At 70.4% G+C, this 20,837-nt stretch overlaps 2 protein-coding genes across 6 annotated transcripts; both read right to left on the reverse strand.

The window, feature by feature from the left end:
* Positions 1-4,283: 4,283 nt before the first annotated feature.
* LOC118648174 lies at positions 4,284-16,947 on the reverse strand. 5 transcript variants are annotated; one of them, XM_036294490.1, is made up of 2 exons: positions 16,926-16,947; positions 4,284-7,055 (listed from the first exon to the last, which is right to left on the reverse strand). In XM_036294490.1, the coding sequence occupies exon 2, from the start codon at positions 6,995-6,997 to the stop codon at positions 5,876-5,878; it is 1,122 nt and encodes a 373-aa protein (XP_036150383.1). In that variant the 5' UTR covers positions 6,998-7,055; positions 16,926-16,947; the 3' UTR covers positions 4,284-5,875. The 5 variants fall into 5 exon arrangements, with proteins under 5 accessions (XP_036150383.1, XP_036150380.1, XP_036150384.1 ...); XM_036294487.1 differs by lacking the exon at positions 16,926-16,947 and adding an exon at positions 16,882-16,919; XM_036294491.1 differs by lacking the exon at positions 16,926-16,947 and adding an exon at positions 16,887-16,903.
* LOC118648178 (spidroin-2-like) lies at positions 11,286-13,588 on the reverse strand. Its single transcript, XM_036294497.1, has 2 exons — positions 13,194-13,588; positions 11,286-12,606 (listed from the first exon to the last, which is right to left on the reverse strand). Exons 1-2 carry the CDS (start codon positions 13,586-13,588, stop codon positions 11,286-11,288), a joined length of 1,716 nt encoding a protein of 571 aa, XP_036150390.1.
* Positions 16,948-20,837: the final 3,890 nt, after the last annotated feature.

Consider the following 20,837-nt stretch of genomic DNA (forward strand, 5'->3'; position numbering starts at 1 on the left):
CGGGGGGGGAGGGGGGCAAACCCCCCACCCCCGACGGCCCTCTTCCTCTCTCGGAATTTCCGCCTCGCCGCCACTGCCCTTACACGGCCGTCCTCCCGACCGCCGGGCGGGGCAGCTCGCCGACCCCAACTTGTGGTCGGCGACCCCCCCGGAACCGGCGCAGACTGGGCACCTAAGTGCCCCACTGCACCCCCTCGCCACGTGACCCGGAGCCCCGCACCGATAGCATAAATTGCCACGATACGGGCCCCGACAGTCACGCCCAATGTGGCCCCGGACCAGGCACCGGAAGCACATGACTGCCCTCCCGGCGCCCGACCCGGGGCCACCCCTCTCGCTCGGAGGTTGGGGGGAACAAGGCCGTGCGTTTTGGCCAGTGTCCCCCCCGCCCCCCGACGTCCCTAAAGCGGGATCCCTCTCGTCGACCGCGCGCCGGCCGCCCGGACAGTCGGGGCCGACCGAACGGTCCACGCACCCGACCGGGTCCGTGCCGACGCAGCGGTCCACTACCTTAACCCCAGGGGGCGGATCCCACACTACGGGATCAGTCCCCCTGGAGACCCTCTTTCCGGGCATGGGACGCCCCGGCCCAACTCGCCGGTTAACGACGTCCACATGCCCAGAGCCGGTGCCCCGGCTCACTCTCTCGGGGCTCCGGGTCAGAAGACCCTCCAACCGGGACCGGAGCCCTTGCCCGACAGCCTCCCGCAGACCCCGAGCAACCTCACCATTAAGGGCCTCGCGCAGGTCCCGGACCTCCCTCTCATGGGACTCGCGCAGGCCCCTGATCTCCTCCTCGAGATCCCGACACCTTTCAAGGAGGGCCTCACGCTTCTCCTTGAAGTGCTCGGCCCTCCCCTCTCGGTCCCAGACTAGGCGAGCGATGAGGTCCACCATGACCGCATCGCTCCCCCCATCTGCCCGCCACCTGAGGAAGACCTCGTCCCACGCCTGGACGAGGCCGTCCCAATCGCGAGAGCGCGCGTCCCGCACCAGGGCCGCACGCACCACCCCCTCGGCGACGTTATCCCCGTCGCCGGACCAGAGCCTCTTCCACGAGGCTCCGGACACCCCCACTAACGCAAGATGCCCGCCGCTCGATGACGACGCGGGGGGGGCCGGGACTATACCCCCCTGCGCGCCGGGCCCTGGGGCTCCGAGTACCCCTGGGCCGGTAACATCCTTCTTCTTTTTGGGCATCTTCCATAAATTTGGTTTGTTGACAGTGTGTCCTTCACCGGGTTTTACAGAGTTTTCCTTCTCTCCCTCCCGTACACGTACAGCCGAGGCCGTACGGTGCGCTCTTAGACCCCCGACGGCCCGCGGCCCGTCTCCCAAGCGGACAAGTCCACCCGGGATCAAGGCCACAAGGACCATCAGGGGAGCCCTCTCACCACGACAAGGTGGCGCACCGCGAGAGGGAACCTAACCTAACCTAACCTAACCTAACCTAACCTAACCTAACCTAACCTAACCTAACCTAACCTAACCTAACCTAACCTAACCTAACCTAACCTTTTTTTTTTTTTTTTTTGTGACGGAGTGGAAATCCTCATGGATCCCCGGGCCTCCGGGAAGGGCCCAGGGTATGTCGGACTCCCGCCCCCTCGGGTGCGAATAGGACCTATGCGGTCTCGCACCCTCGGTGTGCAACGGGCAGGCCTACCGACTAAAACCACTCCGGATGGCCGTCAGGGCGTTTAGTCGGACTCCCCGGGAACTGCTGTAGCATTACTTCCGGGGAGCCCTCGCCCTAGGGTTGCGTAGGCGACCCTACATCCCGTGGAGGGACGGGAAGAGGACAGAACCCCCTCCCGCCCCCCCCTCGACCCGAAGGGGGCCATCCACCCCCCGGGTCTCCCTCCCGTCGGGGTCGGTCGGCCGAGCGGGGATCCCGGTCCCCGCCCCGAACCTGTCGCGAAGGCCGCCTCCCCCGACTGCGCACCCCTCCCTCCGCTCCCCGACGTGGGGGAGAGAATCAGAGGGGGGGGCGCGCAGCATCATGCCTCTCGCCCGGTCCCAAACTCCCCAGGACCGGGCGGAGGGAGGCGGGTAAGCGGGCGGCACTACTACGCGCTCGCCCGCAAACCCGCCCACTCACACCCCAACCGGCGTCCGTAAACGACGCGGGCCGGGGGGCGGGCGAGGCGGCGCCGCCATCGTTAAGTACGACGCGGCACCGCCCCGCCCGTTCCATCCCGTGACGCCACCGCCCCCGCCACCGGAAGCGGCGCGTCTTCGATGAGGAGGGGGGCCAAAGAGCAAGGCACGGGGCCCGCCCCTCACAAGGAGGCGCGTAAGCCCAGGCGCCAGTCGCTCCGCCCCCCCCTCCACCGTCCCTCCAAGCGCGGACTCTCGCTCACACCGCGAGGGCCCCGCCCCACCATCCGCTCAGGAGGGGGGAAAACGAGAGAGGGCCGCGAGCGGCCCGTCCCGATAGCCCCCCCCCCCGGGCCATCCCCCAATCCAGCGCGCCGGTCCCGGGGGTCCCAGAAAGGGACCCGGAACCGGCGCGCCACCACCAACACCGGCCTACGGGCGCGGAGGGGGCCACTTGACCCCGCTCCCGCGCACCCGCCGGGAAAGAGCGAGGGAGCCACGCCCACGAGTGGCGCCGCATCCCTCGCCCCCCCACACTCGTCTCGCCAGGATCGCGACACTACTCGCGATCCCGGCGAGCACCTCCAACAACGCGGGTCCCGCGGGGCCCTCATCCAGCCCCGCGGAAGCCCCATGTCCCGCCCTGTCCGCCCGCTTCCGGGCCCTCCCGTACAGGGGAGGGGGACAAGTCCCCCCCACCCACGCCCCGCGCGAGCCAGCCCCGCCTGCTCGCCGGGCCGCCGGGGGGGGAGGGGGGCAAACCCCCCACCCCCGACGGCCCTCTTCCTCTCTCGGAATTTCCGCCTCGCCGCCACTGCCCTTACACGGCCGTCCTCCCGACCGCCGGGCGGGGCAGCTCGCCGACCCCAACTTGTGGTCGGCGACCCCCCCGGAACCGGCGCAGACTGGGCACCTAAGTGCCCCACTGCACCCCCTCGCCACGTGACCCGGAGCCCCGCACCGATAGCATAAATTGCCACGATACGGGCCCCGACAGTCACGCCCAATGTGGCCCCGGACCAGGCACCGGAAGCACATGACTGCCCTCCCGGCGCCCGACCCGGGGCCACCCCTCTCGCTCGGAGGTTGGGGGGAACAAGGCCGTGCGTTTTGGCCAGTGTCCCCCCCCGCCCCCCGACGTCCCTAAAGCGGGATCCCTCTCGTCGACCGCGCGCCGGCCGCCCGGACAGTCGGGGCCGACCGAACGGTCCACGCACCCGACCGGGTCCGTGCCGACGCAGCGGTCCACTACCTTAACCCCAGGGGGCGGATCCCACACTACGGGATCAGTCCCCCTGGAGACCCTCTTTCCGGGCATGGGACGCCCCGGCCCAACTCGCCGGTTAACGACGTCCACATGCCCAGAGCCGGTGCCCCGGCTCACTCTCTCGGGGCTCCGGGTCAGAAGACCCTCCAACCGGGACCGGAGCCCTTGCCCGACAGCCTCCCGCAGACCCCGAGCAACCTCACCATTAAGGGCCTCGCGCAGGTCCCGGACCTCCCTCTCATGGGACTCGCGCAGGCCCCTGATCTCCTCCTCGAGATCCCGACACCTTTCAAGGAGGGCCTCACGCTTCTCCTTGAAGTGCTCGGCCCTCCCCTCTCGGTCCCAGACTAGGCGAGCGATGAGGTCCACCATGACCGCATCGCTCCCCCCATCTGCCCGCCACCTGAGGAAGACCTCGTCCCACGCCTGGACGAGGCCGTCCCAATCGCGAGAGCGCGCGTCCCGCACCAGGGCCGCACGCACCACCCCCTCGACGACGTTATCCCCGTCGCCGGACCAGAGCCTCTTCCACGAGGCTCCGGACACCCCCACTAACGCAAGATGCCCGCCGCTCGATGACGACGCGGGGGGGGCCGGGACTATACCCCCCTGCGCGCCGGGCCCTGGGGCTCCGAGTACCCCTGGGCCGGTAACATCCTTCTTCTTTTTGGGCATCTTCCATAAATTTGGTTTGTTGACAGTGTGTCCTTCACCGGGTTTTACAGAGTTTTCCTTCTCTCCCTCCCGTACACGTACAGCCGAGGCCGTACGGTGCGCTCTTAGACCCCCGACGGCCCGCGGCCCGTCTCCCAAGCGGACAAGTCCACCCGGGATCAAGGCCACAAGGACCATCAGGGGAGCCCTCTCACCACGACAAGGTGGCGCACCGCGAGAGGGAACCTAACCTAACCTAACCTTTTTTTTTTTTTTTTTTTTTTTTTTTTTTTTTGTGACGGAGTGGAAATCCTCATGGATCCCCGGGCCTCCGGGAAGGGCCCGGGGTATGTCGGACTCCCGCCCCCTCGGGTGCGAATAGGACCTATGCGGTCTCGCACCCTCGGTGTGCAACGGGCAGGCCTACCGACTAAAACCACTCCGGATGGCCGTCAGGGCGTTTAGTCGGACTCCCCGGGAACTGCTGTAGCATTACTTCCGGGGAGCCCTCGCCCTAGGGTTGCGTAGGCAACCCTACATCCCGTGGAGGGACGGGAAGAGGACAAAACCCCCTCCCGCCCCCCCCTCAACCCGAAGGGGGCCATCCACCCCCCGGGTTTCCCTCCCGTCGGGGTCGGTCGGCCGAGCGGGGATCCCGGTCCCCGCCCCGAACCTGTCGCGAAGGCCGCCTCCCCCGACTGCGCACCCCTCCCTCCGCTCCCCGACGTGGGGGAGAGAATCAGAGGGGGGGGCGCGCAGCATCATGCCTCTCGCCCGGTCCCAAACTCCCCAGGACCGGGCGGAGGGAGGCGGGTAAGCGGGCGGCACTACTACGCGCTCGCCCGCAAACCCGCCCACTCACACCCCAACCGGCGTCCGTAAACGACGCGGGCCGGGGGGCGGGCGAGGCGGCGCCGCCGTCGTTAAGTACGACGCGGCACCGCCCCGCCCGTTCCATCCCGTGACGCCACCGCCCCCGCCACCGGAAGCGGCGCGTCTTCGATGAGGAGGGGGGCCAAAGAGCAAGGCACGGGGCCCGCCCCTCACAAGGAGGCGCGTAAGCCCAGGCGCCAGTCGCTCCGCCCCCCCCTCCACCGTCCCTCCGAGCGCGGACTCTCGCTCACACCGCGAGGGCCCCGCCCCACCATCCGCTCAGGAGGGGGAGAACGAGAGAGGGCCGCGAGCGGCCCGTCCCGATAGCCCCCCCCGGGCCATCCCCCCATCCAGCGCGCCGGTCCCGGGGGTCCCAGAAAGGGACCCGGAACCGGCGCGCCACCACCAACACCGGCCTACGGGCGCGGAGGGGGCCACTTGACCCCGCTCCCGCGCACCCGCCGGGAAAGAGCGAGGGAGCCACGCCCACGAGTGACGCCGCATCCCTCGCCCCCCCACACTCGTCTCGCCAGGATCGCGACACTGCTCGCGATCCCGGCGAGCACCTCCAACAACGCGGGTCCCGCGGGGCCCTCATCCAGCCCCGCGGAAGCCCCATGTCCCGCCCTGTCCGCCCGCTTCCGGGCCCTCCCGTACAGGGGAGGGGGACAAGTCCCCCCCACCCACGCCCCGCGCGAGCCAGCCCCGCCCGCTCGCCGGGCCGCCGGGGGGGGAGGGGGGCAAACCCCCCACCCCCGACGGCCCTCTTCCTCTCTCGGAATTTCCGCCTCGCCGCCACCGCCCTTACACGGCCGTCCTCCCGACCGCCGGGCGGGGCAGCTCGCCGACCCCAACTTGTGGTCGGCGACCCCCCCGGAACCGGCGCAGACTGGGCACCTAAGTGCCCCACTGCACCCCCTCGCCACGTGACCCGGAGCCCCGCACCGATAGCATAAATTGCCACGATACGGGCCCCGACAGTCACGCCCAATGTGGCCCCGGACCAGGCACCGGAAGCACATGACTGCCCTCCCGGCGCCCGACCCGGGGCCACCCCTCTCGCTCGGAGGTTGGGGGGAACAAGGCCGTGCGTTTTGGCCAGTGTCCCCCCCCGCCCCCCGACGTCCCTAAAGCGGGATCCCTCTCGTCGACCGCGCGCCGGCCGCCCGGACAGTCGGGGCCGACCGAACGGTCCACGCACCCGACCGGGTCCGTGCCGACGCAGCGGTCCACTACCTTAACCCCAGGGGGCGGATCCCACACTACGGGATCAGTCCCCCTGGAGACCCTCTTTCCGGGCATGGGACGCCCCGGCCCAACTCGCCGGTTAACGACGTCCACATGCCCGGAGCCGGTGCCCCGGCTCACTCTCTCGGGGCTCCGGGTCAGAAGACCCTCCAACCGGGACCGGAGCCCTTGCCCGACAGCCTCCCGCAGACCCCGAGCAACCTCACCATTAAGAGCCTCGCGCAGGTCCCGGACCTCCCTCTCATGGGACTCGCGCAGGCCCCTGATCTCCTCCTCGAGATCCCGACACCTTTCAAGGAGGGCCTCACGCTTCTCCTTGAAGTGCTCGGCCCTCCCCTCTCGGTCCCAGACTAGGCGAGCGATGAGGTCCACCATGACCGCATCGCTCCCCCCATCTGCCCGCCACCTGAGGAAGACCTCGTCCCACGCCTGGACGAGGCCGTCCCAATCGCGAGAGCGCGCGTCCCGCACCAGGGCCGCACGCACCACCCCCTCGACGACGTTATCCCCGTCGCCGGACCAGAGCCTCTTCCACGAGGCTCCGGACACCCCCACTAACGCAAGATGCCCGCCGCTCGATGACGACGCGGGGGGGGCCGGGACTATACCCCCCTGCGCGCCGGGCCCTGGGGCTCCGAGTACCCCTGGGCCGGTAACATCCTTCTTCTTTTTGGGCATCTTCCATAAATTTGGTTTGTTGACAGTGTGTCCTTCACCGGGTTTTACAGAGTTTTCCTTCTCTCCCTCCCGTACACGTACAGCCGAAGCCGTACGGTGCGCTCTTAGACCCCCGACGGCCCGCGGCCCGTCTCCCAAGCGGACAAGTCCACCCGGGATCGGGGCCACAAGGACCATCAGGGGAGCCCTCTCACCACGACAAGGTGGCGCACCGCGAGAGGGAACCTAACCTAACCTTTTTTTTTTTTTTTTTTTTTTTTTTTTTTTTTTTTTTTTTGACGGAGTGGAAATCCTCATGGATCCCCGGGCCTCCGGGAATAACCCGGGGTATGTCGGACTCCCGCCCCCTCGGATGCGAATCGGACCTGTGCGGTCTCGCACCCTCGGAGTGCAACGGGCAGGCCTACCGACTAAAACCACTCCGGATGGCCGTCTGGGCGTTTTATCGAGCTCCCCGGGAACCGCTGTAGCATTACTTCCGGGGAGCCCGCGCCTTATGGGTCCGGCGACCCTTCCTCCCGTGGAGGGACGGGAAGGGGACAAAACCCCCTCCCGCCCCTCCCCAACCCGAGGGGGGCCATCTACCCCCCGAGTCTACCTCCCGCCGGGGTCGGTCAGCCGAACGGGGATCCCGGTCCCCGCCCCGAACTTGTCGCGAAGGCCGCCTACCCCGACTGCGCACCCCTCCCTCCGCTCCCCGACGTGGGGGAGAGATTCAGAGGGGGGGGCGCGCAGCATCATGCCTCTCGCCCGGTTCCAACACCCCGGTACCGGGCGGAGGGGGGCGGGCAAACGGGCGGCATCACACGACGCGCTCGCCCGTCCACCCGCCTACACACCCCGGCCAGCGTCGGGCTCCAACAACGCGGGCCGGGGGAGGGCGAGGCGGCGCCGCCGTCGTCGACGCTATCGACGCAGCGCCGCCCCGCCCGTTCCGCCTCTCAACGTCACCGCTCCCATCAACCGGAGCGGCGCGTCCTCAGCGGGGAAAGGAGGGGGGGGGCCACCAGGCCCGCCCCTCCCAAAGAAGGCACGCGGGCCCAGGCGCCCGACACCCCACTCCTCCCCCCGCCGACCATCCCAAGTAAGGGCCCTCGCTCCAGCGAGAGCCCCCCCGGCTATCCGATCGACGGCGGGGAGGCAAACGATGGAGGAAGCCCGACGCTAGTTGCGTCCGGTCGTCCCCCCCGCAGCCCCCCCATACCGTCATCCCTCTCCCCTCCGGGTAATCCCCGCATCTCTAAGATGCGCCGGGATCCCCCGGAGACAGCGGCGGCGGCGACCCTCGTCACCGCCCCGCCCATCCGCAGAGGGCGAGGAGGGTGGACTAACCTCCCCCCTCCTTACCCTCTCGTCCGCCTCCCTCCGCTCCATGATCGCGGAGCAGAAGGAGGAGAACGCCCTCCAATTTTCCCGGGAGGCGGTCGCGACCCGCACGACCGCCCCCAGGGAGAGGTCCGACGGGCGAATGGTCTCCACCAACGCCCGCCTCGCCTCGTTGTGCGCGGGACACGCCGACAAGGCGTGCTGCGCCGAGTCGGCCGCGTCCCCGCACTGGTGGCAGCCAGCGCCGCCCTCTTTGCCTATGCGGCACAGGTAGTCCCCGAAGCACCCGTGCCCGGAGACCACCTGCGCCACATGGAAGGTGACCCTTCCCCTCGCCACGTCGACCCACTGATCCAGAAGCGGGCCGACCGCCTCCACAGTTCTGCGGCCGTACCGGAGGTCCCCCGCCAGGAGCCGGCGCTTCCACCGCGCCATCATCTCCCGGCGGGCGGCCTCCCCCGCCTCACCCACGGCCCTCGCGGTCACCTCCCCCCCTCCGCGCAGCCTCGCCGCCCTAAGGGCCCAGTACGCGTCGGCCCTAGCCCGCGCGACCAGGTCCCAGGGCGGGACACACGCGAGGACGGCGCCGGCCGCCACCGCCACCGTACGGTACGACCTGGACAGGCGAACGGCCATCCTGCGCTCGACCGGACGCAGGGGGGCCATCGCCCGGTCCAGGTCGACCCCTCTCCCCTCCCGGGCCCAGATTGGCGCTCCGTAGAGCGCCATGGAGAGGACCACCGACGCGTACAGCCGTCGGGTCCCCCCCCCCGGGCCCCCCACATTGGGGAGCAGCCGCGACAGCGCCGCCGCGGCTTTCCCCAGGCGAGGCGCGAGGCGAGCAAAGTGCTCGCGGTATCGCCCGCGGTCGTCCAACACCAGGCCCAGGTACCGGATGGAGCGGCCGATCTCCACTCGGCCGCCCGCCACCCGGACGAACCCGGGCCTCGCCCTCCCCGGGCCAAAGGCCATCGCCTCGGTCTTATCGACCGAGACGCGAAGGCCCAAGGCCCCGATGCGTCCGACCACGGCGGCCACCGCATCGCCCGCCCGCGCCTCCGCCTCCCATCTTTCTCCCCCAGCCGCCAGGACTAGTGTGTCATCCGCGTAACACACGACCCGGCAACCGGGGGGCAGGGGGACCCTGAGGACGCTGTCGAACGCGAGGATCCACAAGAGCGGCCCTAACACCGACCCCTGCGGGACCCCGCGCGTCACCGGGACCCGGCGAGCCGGCTCGCCGGGCCCCGCCCCCACCAACAGCCACCTATTGGAGAGGTAGCTCCGCACCACCCTACGGAGGTACGGAGGCACCCCCCCCCTCCTCAGTGCCCCCCTGATGTGGCACCAGGGGAGGGAGTTGAAAGCGTTTTTGATGTCTAGGGACACCGCGATCAACCCCCCCCCCTCCTCCATGCCGCGGGCCACCATCGACTCCACCTCCCCGATGGCGTCGATGGTGGACCTCCCCCGCCTAAAGCCGAACTGGGACTCGTGTAAACCACGAGCCCCGTCGGCCCCCAGGCACCGTAAGATCCGCGAGGCCAATACCCTCTCGAGCACCTTCCCGAGCTCGCCCAAAAGGCAAATCGGGCGGTAACTCGAGGGGTCCCCGGGCGGCCTGCCCTCCTTCGGGAGGAGCACGAGGCGCGCCTCCTTCCACACCCCGGGGAAAACCCCCTCCTCCAGGCAGGCGTCGTAAACCCGGCGGAGAGAGCCCTCCAGCAGGCCGCCCGAGCAGGCGATTACCCGCCCAGGGATACCATCCGGGCCGGGGGCTTTCACCCCCCCACCCCGGAGCCGCCTGATGGCCTCGCGGATCTCATTCGCGGAGACCCTCCACCCTTCGCCGTCCGGGGGGGGCCCTCGTTGGCTCCGCCCAGCCGGCGGCGGCCCGGCTTCCGCCGGATCCGCCGGGAAGAGGGCCTCCACGATTTCCCTCATCGGGTCCCCTTCTCCCCCGGCACGCGGGGGAGGAGGGGCCCCGCTCCCCCGCACCATCTTACCCATGACGATCCGATAGGGTCTCCCCCACGGATCGTCGTCGATGGTGCGGAGGAGCTCCTCCCAGGCCCTATTTTTGGCCGCGGCTATAGCGCGGCCAAGGAGCCTCCTCGCGGCCCTGTACCCATCCCAGGCCTCCTCGACGGTGGCGAGGAGCCCGGGCGACGGGGAGGAGCCCCTTCTCCTCCTGGCTCTCGTCCAGCCTCTCCTGGCCGTAACCGCGGCCCGCCGCAGCCCGGCCAGCTCGTCGGACCACCAGTACACCGACCGCCGGACCTGTCGTCCCACCCTGGGCATCGCGAAGTCGCACGCCCGGGCGAGAAGACCCGACAGGGCACGCGCCCCGCACTCCGCGCGGTCCGCCCCAGGCGGAGGGCCCCCGGCGCCCGACCACGTCCCAGCCTCGAGGAAGCCGCGGAGCCGGTCGCAATCCAGCCTCCCCACGGCCCACCTTTTAAACGGCCCGGGCGCGTCCCGGCGCCGGTCCCGCCATCCCCCCGGGGCCCTTCCCCGGCCCACCGCGATCTCCATCTCTATGTATCGGTGGTCCGACAACGTTTCGACGTCGTCCACGACGCGCCAGTCCCTAACCCAGGGACGCGCAGAGGGGGAGGCCCACGTGAGGTCCACGATAGACTCCCCCCTCCACGCCACGCACGTCGGGACTCCGCCGACGTTGAGCAGGACGAGGCCAAGTTCCGCCGCCCAGTGCTCAACGACCTCCCCCCTGACATCGGTGTGCGGGGAACCCCAAGACGCGGCTTTTGCGTTGAAGTCCCCCGCCACCAGGGTCGGCCGTCCCAGGGAGGCTCTGATGCGAGCCCCCAATTCGTCCAGCTGTTGCTGGACCCGCCGAAGAGGCCAGGAGGGAGGGAGGTACACCGCGACGATGTCCACCTCCCCCCCCCGGGCCCACACATAGGAGGCCCCCTGTCCCCCCATCCCAAAGGAGACGGCAGCACCGCGCGGCCACGTTACCGCTACGGTGCCGCCGTCATTGCGGAGCCAAACGGGGTCCCCCGGCGGGACCCGGTACGGCTCCGCAACCACCCCGACCGCCCCGCCGCGCTCCAGGAGCCGCTGCATAAACAGGTCCTGGGCACGGCGGGCGTGGTTGAGGTTCGCCTGGACGACCCTAAGGCGCATTGTGGACACTCAACGAGGCGTCCTCCGCGCCCTTAGGGTCGTCCCGCGATTCCCTCTGCGGCAAGGGCGGCCCCCCGCCCCCCTCCGGCAAGGGGTCCACCTCCATAGGCCCCTCGGTCGCCGCCGCAGCAACAGCGGCAGCGGCCCCGCCCAGTACCGGGCTAGAGCCCCCGGAAGGGGGCCCGCCGCTCCCCGCGTTCCCCGGCGCGGCAGCGCCCGAGCGCGCCTCCCGCGCCGGAGGCAGGCCGCCCCGGACCACCGGGGCGCCGCACTGCGGACCGCCCACTCGGTGACCGCACGGGCGGCCCGCCCTCGCGCACACGGGGCATTTTACGGGCGCCGTACACCCGGCCGCCCGGTGCCCCGCTCCCCCGCAGCGGTAGCAAGTGTCACTCCTGTCCTCCTTGCTACCGCATACGCTCCTGACGTGCCCCCTCTGCAGGCATCTAAAGCACTGCAGAGGGCGCACGCCCAGGAGCTCCGCCCGCACCCGGAACCAGCCCCCCACCACTAGGCGCCCCCCATCGACGGCGGCGATCCGGTTCGCCGCCGCCAAGGGGCATCGCGCCCAGACGGTGAAGAGGCCGCCCGGGGCTCTCCTGGGCTCCCCCAACTTAATGTCCCCGACAGGACACCCCCCTTTGTCGGCCAACGCCCGACTGATTTCGTCGGGCGTGACCGATTCCTCCAGGCCACCCAGCCTAAGTTCGGCCATTTTGACCGGCTGGGTGACCCTAACACCCTTCTTTCCTTCCAACACCTGGCGGAGTTTCTCCGCCAGGCGGTCGGCTCCGTCCTGGCCGTCCCTATTGGGGACTTCCAGGAGCAGAGCCCCTGTCTGCGCCCTTCTGGGCCTGACCTCGGAGACCCCGAGAGACGCCAGGTCTATCTTTGACCTGGCCTCCCTCAGGGTCTCCGCATAGGCCCCATCCTCGCACGTGACGGCGACCGCCCGGGTGGCCGGCGTCCTCCTCGCCTTGCCACCCGACGCGCGTCGCACCGTCACGTCGGCGGCTGCCGCCGGGGGGGCGGAGGGCACCGGAGCCCCCCGCCCATCCCCGGCAGCACCGCCCTTACCCTTACCTTTATCCTTACCCCGCCGGGCAGCACCACCCCGGGCCCCCGAGGGGGCGGCGGAGGCGACGCTCGCATACGAGCGAGTCGCCCCGCCGCCCCCCGGAGGAACCGGGGCGGGGCCCGCGCCGGAGGCCGCCCCGCCCGCGCCCGCCGGCCCAACGGCCGGCGGGCCCGGCGCAGCAGCCCCCGCCGGCGCAGGACCAGAGGTGCCCGCACCCGAGCCCCCGGGTCCCCTGCCCCCTTTTTCTTCCTCTTCTTTTTTTGGCGACCCTTGCCGCCGCCGTCCCCATCGCCGCCCTCACCCCCGGGAGGAGGAGGAGAAGGGGCCCCAGCCGTCCCGCCGGCGACGGGGAGGGAGGGGCCGCCCAGCGGACCAGCCGCGGACGGCCCACCCCCCCCGACGCCGCCGGACCGGCGGGCCCCCCGACCCGCGGCTGCGGCCACCACCCCGGGTCTCTCGGCCAGCCACTCCCCAAAAATGGCGTCCAGCCGGGCCATGAAGGCCGCTTTGAGGTCCACCCCGGCGAGCAAGCGCCCAATTTGGGCGCTCACGGCCCCCTCGTCCGGGATGCTCCTCTCCCTCCCCCCCAGCGTGGGGAGCACGAGCGGGGGGAGCGCGACCAACCCGCCGCCGCCCCCGCCGCCCGGTCCCCCCCCGTCCCGCGGGTCCCCTCGCCCAGGACCGGCCCGCCCTCGCCTCTCCCCACCGACCGCGGCGGGGGAAGGGGGCGGGTCCATGTCCATCGCCGTGTGTCCCTCGACGCACGGCAGAGAGAGCCGCGTCTCACGAGTCCCCCCGTGCGGGGACGGCGATCCAAACCTAGCGGCCGCCTGTCGCCGCTCCAAGGACGGCAGTTCGGCCGCCCTATCCCGGAGGGCCCGGTTCTCCTCCCTGAGCTGGCCGCTCTCTTTCCGAGCGGCCTCCAACTCTCTCCGGAGAGCGGCCATCTCATCGGCCTCCCTCTCCTCCGGCGGCTTTTGAGCCTGCAGCGACAGCAGCGTAGCACACGCCGCTGCCCTGCAGGTCTCCTCCCTAATTTGCTTCGCGATGCTGCCTTTTAGGCCCTTGGAAATTCCAGTGCACTTAAGCACGGCCTCGACACTCATCGCGATAGCAGCAGCCAGGTCATTGACCGGCGCCCTCCGGTACTCCTCCGCGTACCTTTCCATCATACCGGACCCCTGTTTCCGGAGCTTCTCCGAAAGCCCGGTCATGGGGTCCAGTATGGCCCTTTCTTCCTCTAGGCCAACTCCTTACGGGAAGCCTCCACCAGGCGCTCCTTGGCCCGAAGCCAATTGAGCAAAATCGCCTGTGGTGGCTGGCCTCCCCCTCCCCTTTCCCTTCTCTCCCTCCTTGACGGGGCCACCCCCGCCCACTGATGGCTCACCGCCGCTGTCCAACACAGTGTCCGAAATTTCGGCCACCGTGGAGACCAGCGACGGCGCTGGCGAGACGCCTCCCTCCCTGCCTCCCGCGGCAGTCTCGCCTCTGGCCAACTTTCGTGAGCGGCCCTCATCCGCGTGGGACTCCTCCTCCGACTCGGAGTCACTCGCTAATCCTAATCTGCGCTTATAGCGCTTCCCCTACCCGACACAAAAAGACATTATGAAAAGAAATGTAGAGTATCCCGCTTCCCATCACGGCTCCCACCGACCGGGCGTGCCCTCACCCACCCGAGGACCAATAAATTGGCCCCGGGACGGGGCCCCGCGTTCCCCCGGGGGTCGGCATATGCCTCGGGCCGGGGGAATAACCATCCCCGGCACTGGGCTCCCGCCCCTTACTGACCGCGGACGGGGCATCAAGGCCCACGGCATCGCGGGCTTTCAGGGGTCCCGGGCCTCCGACGTCCCGGGCACCGTGATGGGTGGCGCCACCCGGGGGCCCCACGGACGGATGGGTCCCAGGAGGCTGCGCCTCCTCCAGGGACTTGCCCGCCGTGGCGACCCGGCACGCCCCCCCTCCGCGGGGCAATGCCCTCCACGGAGAGGGAGCCCTATTGGAGAGGTAGCTCCGCACCACCCTACGGAGGTACGAGGCACCCCCCCCCTCCTCAGTGCCCCCCTGATGTGGCACCAGGGGAGGGAGTTGAAAGCGTTTTTGATGTCTAGGGACACCGCATCAACCCCCCCCCCTCCTCCATGCCGCGGGCCACCATCGACTCCACCTCCCCGATGGCGTCGATGGTGGACCTCCCCCTAAAGCCGAACTGGGACTCGTGTAAACCACGAGCCCCGTCGGCCCCCAGGCACCGTAAGATCCGCGAGGCCAATACCCTCTCGAGCACCTTCCCGAGCTCGCCCAAAAGGCAAATCGGGCGTAACTCGAGGGGTCCCCGGGCGGCCTGCCCTCCTTCGGAGGAGCACGAGGCGCGCCTCCTTCCACACCCCGGGGAAAACCCCCTCCTCCAGGCAGGCGTCGTAAACCCGGCGGAGAGAGCCCTCCAGCAGGCCGCCCGAGCGCGATTACCCGCCCGGGATACCATCCGGGCCGGGGGCTTTCACCCCCCCACCCCGGAGCCGCCTGATGGCCTCGCGGATCTCATTCGCGGAGACCCTCCACCCTTCGCCGTCCGGGGGGGCCCTCGTTGGCTCCGCCCAGCCGGCGGCGGCCCGGCTTCCGCCGGATCCCCGGAGAAGGGCCTCCGATTTCCCTCACGGGTCCCCTTCTCCCCCGGCACGCGGGGGAAGGGGCCCCGCTCCCCCCACCATCTTACCCATGACGATCCGAGGGTCTCCCCCACGATCGTCGTCGATGTGGCGGAGGAGCTCCTCCCAGGCCCTATTTTTGGCCGCGGCTATACGCGCGCCAAGGAGCCTCCTCGCGGCCCTGTACCCATCCCAGGCCTCCTCGACGGTGGCGAGGAGCCCGCGACGGGGAGGAGCCCCTCCTCCTCCTGGCTCTCGTCCAGCCTCTCCTGGCCGTAACCGCGCCCGCCGCAGCCCGGCCAGCTCGTCGGACCACCAGTACACCGACCCGCGGACCTGTCGCCCCCACCCTGGGCATCGCGAAGTCGCACGCCCGGGCGAGAAGACCCGACGGGCACGCGCCCCCGCACTCCGCGCGGTCCGCCCCAGGCGGAGGGCCCCCGGCGCCCGACCACGTCCCACTCGAGGAAGCCGCGGAGCCGGTCGCAATCCAGCCTCCCCACGGCCCACCTTTAAACGGCCCGGGCGCGTCCCGGCGCCGGTCCCGCCATCCCCCCGGGGCCCTTCCCCGGCCCACCGCGATCTCCATCTCTATGTATCGGTGGTCCGACAACGTTTCGACGTCGTCCACGACGCGCCAGTCCCTAACCCAGGCGCGCAGAGGGGGAGGCCCACGTGAGGTCCACATAGACTCCCCCCTCCACCCACGCACGTCGGGACTCCGCCGACGTTGAGCAGGACGAGGCCAAGTTCCGCCGCCCAGTGCTCAACGACCTCCCCCTGACATCGGTGTGCGGGGAACCCCAAGACGCGCTTTTGCGTTGAAGTCCCCCGCCACCAGGGTCGGCCGTCCCGGAGGCTCTGATGCGAGCCCCCAATTCGTCCAGCTGTTGCTGGACCGCGCAGAGGCCAGGAGGGAGGGAGGTAACACCGCGACGATGTCCACCTCCCCCCCCCGGGCCCACACATAGAGGCCCCCTGTCCCCCCATCCCAAAGAGACGGCAGCACCGCGCGGCCACGTTACCGCTACGGTGCCGCCGTCATTGCGGAGCCAAACGGTCCCCCGGCGGACCCGTTACGGCTCCGCACCACCCCGACCGCCCCGCCGCGCTCCAGGAGCCGCTGCATAAACAGGTCCTGGGCACGGCGGGCGTGGTTGAGTTCGCCTGGACGACCCTAAGGCGCATTGTGGACACTCAACGAGGCGTCCTCCGCGCCCTTAGGGTCGTCCCGCGATTCCCTCTGCGGGCAAGGGCGGCCCCCCGCCCCCCTCCGGCAAGGGGTCCACCTCCTAGGCCCCTCGGTCGCCGCCGCAGCAACAGCGGCAGCGGCCCCGCCCAGTACCGGGCTAGAGCCCCCGGAAGGGGCCCGCCGCTCCCCGCGTTCCCCGGCGCGGCAGCGCCCGAGCGCGCCTCCCGCGCCGGAGCAGGCCGCCCCGGACCACCGGGCGCCGCACCTGCGGACCGCCCACTCGGTGACCGCACGGGCGGCCCGCCCTCGCGCACACGGGGCATTTTACGGGCGCCGTACACCCGGCCGCCCGGTGCCCCGCTCCCCCGCAGCGGTAGCAAGTGTCACTCCTGTCCTCCTTGCTACCGCATACGCTCCTGACGTGCCCCTCTGCAGGCATCTAAAGCACTGCAGAGGGCGCACGCCCAGGAGCTCCGCCCGCACCCGGAACCACCCCCCACCACTAGGCGCCCCCCATCGACGGCGGCGATCCGTTCGCCGCCGCCAAGGGGCATCGCGCCCAGACGGTGAAGAGGCCGCCCAACCTAACCTAACCTAACCTAACCTAACCTAACCTAACCTAACCTAACCTACCTAACCTAACTAACCTAACCTAACCTAACCTAACCTAACCTAACCTAACCTAACCTAACCTAACCTAACCTACCTAACCTAACCTAACCTAACCTAACCTTTTTTTTTTTTTTTTTTTTTTTTTTTGACGGAGTGGAAATCCTCATGGATCCCCGGGCCTCCGGGAATAACCCGGGGTATGTCGGACTCCCGCCCCCTCGGATGCGAATCGGACCTGTGCGGTCTCGCACCCTCGGAGTGCAACGGGCAGGCCTACCGACTAAAACCACTCCGGATGGCCGTCTGGGCGTTTTATCGAGCTCCCCGGGAACCGCTGTAGCATTACTTCCGGGGAGCCCGCGCCTTATGGGTCCGGCGACCCTTCCTCCCGTGGAGGGACGGGAAGGGGACAAAACCCCCTCCCGCCCCTCCCCAACCCGAGGGGGGCCATCTACCCCCCGAGTCTACCTCCCGCCGGGGTCGGTCAGCCGAACGGGGATCCCGGTCCCCGCCCCGAACTTGTCGCGAAGGCCGCCTACCCCGACTGCGCACCCCTCCCTCCGCTCCCCGACGTGGGGGAGAGATTCAGAGGGGGGGGCGCGCAGCATCATGCCTCTCGCCCGGTTCCAACACCCCGGTACCGGGCGGAGGGGGGCGGGCAAACGGGCGGCATCACACGACGCGCTCGCCCGTCCACCCGCCTACACACCCCGGCCAGCGTCGGGCTCCAACAACGCGGGCCGGGGGAGGGCGAGGCGGCGCCGCCGTCGTCGACGCTATCGACGCAGCGCCGCCCCGCCCGTTCCGCCTCTCAACGTCACCGCTCCCATCAACCGGAGCGGCGCGTCCTCAGCGGGGAAAGGAGGGGGGGGGCCACCAGGCCCGCCCCTCCCAAAGAAGGCACGCGGGCCCAGGCGCCCGACACCCCACTCCTCCCCCCGCCGACCATCCCAAGTAAGGGCCCTCGCTCCAGCGAGAGCCCCCCCGGCTATCCGATCGACGGCGGGGAGGCAAACGATGGAGGAAGCCCGACGCTAGTTGCGTCCGGTCGTCCCCCCCGCAGCCCCCCCATACCGTCATCCCTCTCCCCTCCGGGTAATCCCCGCATCTCTAAGATGCGCCGGGATCCCCCGGAGACAGCGGCGGCGGCGACCCTCGTCACCGCCCCGCCCATCCGCAGAGGGCGAGGAGGGTGGACTAACCTCCCCCCTCCTTACCCTCTCGTCCGCCTCCCTCCGCTCCATGATCGCGGAGCAGAAGGAGGAGAACGCCCTCCAATTTTCCCGGGAGGCGGTCGCGACCCGCACGACCGCCCCCAGGGAGAGGTCCGACGGGCGAATGGTCTCCACCAACGCCCGCCTCGCCTCGTTGTGCGCGGGACACGCCGACAAGGCGTGCTGCGCCGAGTCGGCCGCGTCCCCGCACTGGTGGCAGCCAGCGCCGCCCTCTTTGCCTATGCGGCACAGGTAGTCCCCGAAGCACCCGTGCCCGGAGACCACCTGCGCCACATGGAAGGTGACCCTTCCCCTCGCCACGTCGACCCACTGATCCAGAAGCGGGCCGACCGCCTCCACAGTTCTGCGGCCGTACCGGAGGTCCCCCGCCAGGAGCCGGCGCTTCCACCGCGCCATCATCTCCCGGCGGGCGGCCTCCCCCGCCTCACCCACGGCCCTCGCGGTCACCTCCCCCCCTCCGCGCAGCCTCGCCGCCCTAAGGGCCCAGTACGCGTCGGCCCTAGCCCGCGCGACCAGGTCCCAGGGCGGGACACACGCGAGGACGGCGCCGGCCGCCACCGCCACCGTACGGTACGACCTGGACAGGCGAACGGCCATCCTGCGCTCGACCGGACGCAGGGGGGCCATCGCCCGGTCCAGGTCGACCCCTCTCCCCTCCCGGGCCCAGATTGGCGCTCCGTAGAGCGCCATGGAGAGGACCACCGACGCGTACAGCCGTCGGGTCCCCCCCCCCGGGCCCCCCACATTGGGGAGCAGCCGCGACAGCGCCGCCGCGGCTTTCCCCAGGCGAGGCGCGAGGCGAGCAAAGTGCTCGCGGTATCGCCCGCGGTCGTCCAACACCAGGCCCAGGTACCGGATGGAGCGGCCGATCTCCACTCGGCCGCCCGCCACCCGGACGAACCCGGGCCTCGCCCTCCCCGGGCCAAAGGCCATCGCCTCGGTCTTATCGACCGAGACGCGAAGGCCCAAGGCCCCGATGCGTCCGACCACGGCGGCCACCGCATCGCCCGCCCGCGCCTCCGCCTCCCATCTTTCTCCCCCAGCCGCCAGGACTAGTGTGTCATCCGCGTAACACACGACCCGGCAACCGGGGGGCAGGGGGACCCTGAGGACGCTGTCGAACGCGAGGATCCACAAGAGCGGCCCTAACACCGACCCCTGCGGGACCCCGCGCGTCACCGGGACCCGGCGAGCCGGCTCGCCGGGCCCCGCCCCCACCAACAGCCACCTATTGGAGAGGTAGCTCCGCACCACCCTACGGAGGTACGGAGGCACCCCCCCCTCCTCAGTGCCCCCCTGATGTGGCACCAGGGGAGGGAGTTGAAAGCGTTTTTGATGTCTAGGGACACCGCGATCAACCCCCCCCCCCTCCTCCATGCCGCGGGCCACCATCGACTCCACCTCCCCGATGGCGTCGATGGTGGACCTCCCCCGCCTAAAGCCGAACTGGGACTCGTGTAAACCACGAGCCCCGTCGGCCCCCAGGCACCGTAAGATCCGCGAGGCCAATACCCTCTCGAGCACCTTCCCGAGCTCGCCCAAAAGGCAAATCGGGCGGTAACTCGAGGGGTCCCCGGGCGGCCTGCCCTCCTTCGGGAGGAGCACGAGGCGCGCCTCCTTCCACACCCCGGGGAAAACCCCCTCCTCCAGGCAGGCGTCGTAAACCCGGCGGAGAGAGCCCTCCAGCAGGCCGCCCGAGCAGGCGATTACCCGCCCAGGGATACCATCCGGGCCGGGGGCTTTCACCCCCCCACCCCGGAGCCGCCTGATGGCCTCGCGGATCTCATTCGCGGAGACCCTCCACCCTTCGCCGTCCGGGGGGGGCCCTCGTTGGCTCCGCCCAGCCGGCGGCGGCCCGGCTTCCGCCGGATCCGCCGGGAAGAGGGCCTCCACGATTTCCCTCATCGGGTCCCCTTCTCCCCCGGCACGCGGGGGAGGAGGGGCCCCGCTCCCCCGCACCATCTTACCCATGACGATCCGATAGGGTCTCCCCCACGGATCGTCGTCGATGGTGCGGAGGAGCTCCTCCCAGGCCCTATTTTTGGCCGCGGCTATAGCGCGGCCAAGGAGCCTCCTCGCGGCCCTGTACCCATCCCAGGCCTCCTCGACGGTGGCGAGGAGCCCGGGCGACGGGGAGGAGCCCCTTCTCCTCCTGGCTCTCGTCCAGCCTCTCCTGGCCGTAACCGCGGCCCGCCGCAGCCCGGCCAGCTCGTCGGACCACCAGTACACCGACCGCCGGACCTGTCGTCCCACCCTGGGCATCGCGAAGTCGCACGCCCGGGCGAGAAGACCCGACAGGGCACGCGCCCCGCACTCCGCGCGGTCCGCCCCAGGCGGAGGGCCCCCGGCGCCCGACCACGTCCCAGCCTCGAGGAAGCCGCGGAGCCGGTCGCAATCCAGCCTCCCCACGGCCCACCTTTTAAACGGCCCGGGCGCGTCCCGGCGCCGGTCCCGCCATCCCCCCGGGGCCCTTCCCCGGCCCACCGCGATCTCCATCTCTATGTATCGGTGGTCCGACAACGTTTCGACGTCGTCCACGACGCGCCAGTCCCTAACCCAGGGACGCGCAGAGGGGGAGGCCCACGTGAGGTCCACGATAGACTCCCCCCTCCACGCCACGCACGTCGGGACTCCGCCGACGTTGAGCAGGACGAGGCCAAGTTCCGCCGCCCAGTGCTCAACGACCTCCCCCCTGACATCGGTGTGCGGGGAACCCCAAGACGCGGCTTTTGCGTTGAAGTCCCCCGCCACCAGGGTCGGCCGTCCCAGGGAGGCT

Source organism: Monomorium pharaonis, unplaced genomic scaffold, assembly GCF_013373865.1.
Source record: "Monomorium pharaonis isolate MP-MQ-018 unplaced genomic scaffold, ASM1337386v2 scaffold_263, whole genome shotgun sequence".
NCBI lineage: Eukaryota > Metazoa > Arthropoda > Insecta > Hymenoptera > Formicidae > Monomorium > Monomorium pharaonis.

Bases quoted from the DNA above. Each gene is read 5' to 3' on its own strand.
- LOC118648174 (XM_036294490.1), bottom strand. From the start codon at position 6,997: ATGGTCCTTGTGGCCCCGATCCCGGGTGGACTTGTCCGCTTGGGAGAC.
- LOC118648178 (XM_036294497.1), bottom strand. From the start codon at position 13,588: ATGACCGGGCTTTCGGAGAAGCTCCGGAAACAGGGGTCCGGTATGATG. The intron at 12,607-13,193 runs GTTTGGATCGCC...AAAAGGGGGCAG, and splicing joins CGGCGACAGGCGGCCGCTAG to GGGACCCGGGGGCTCGGGTG.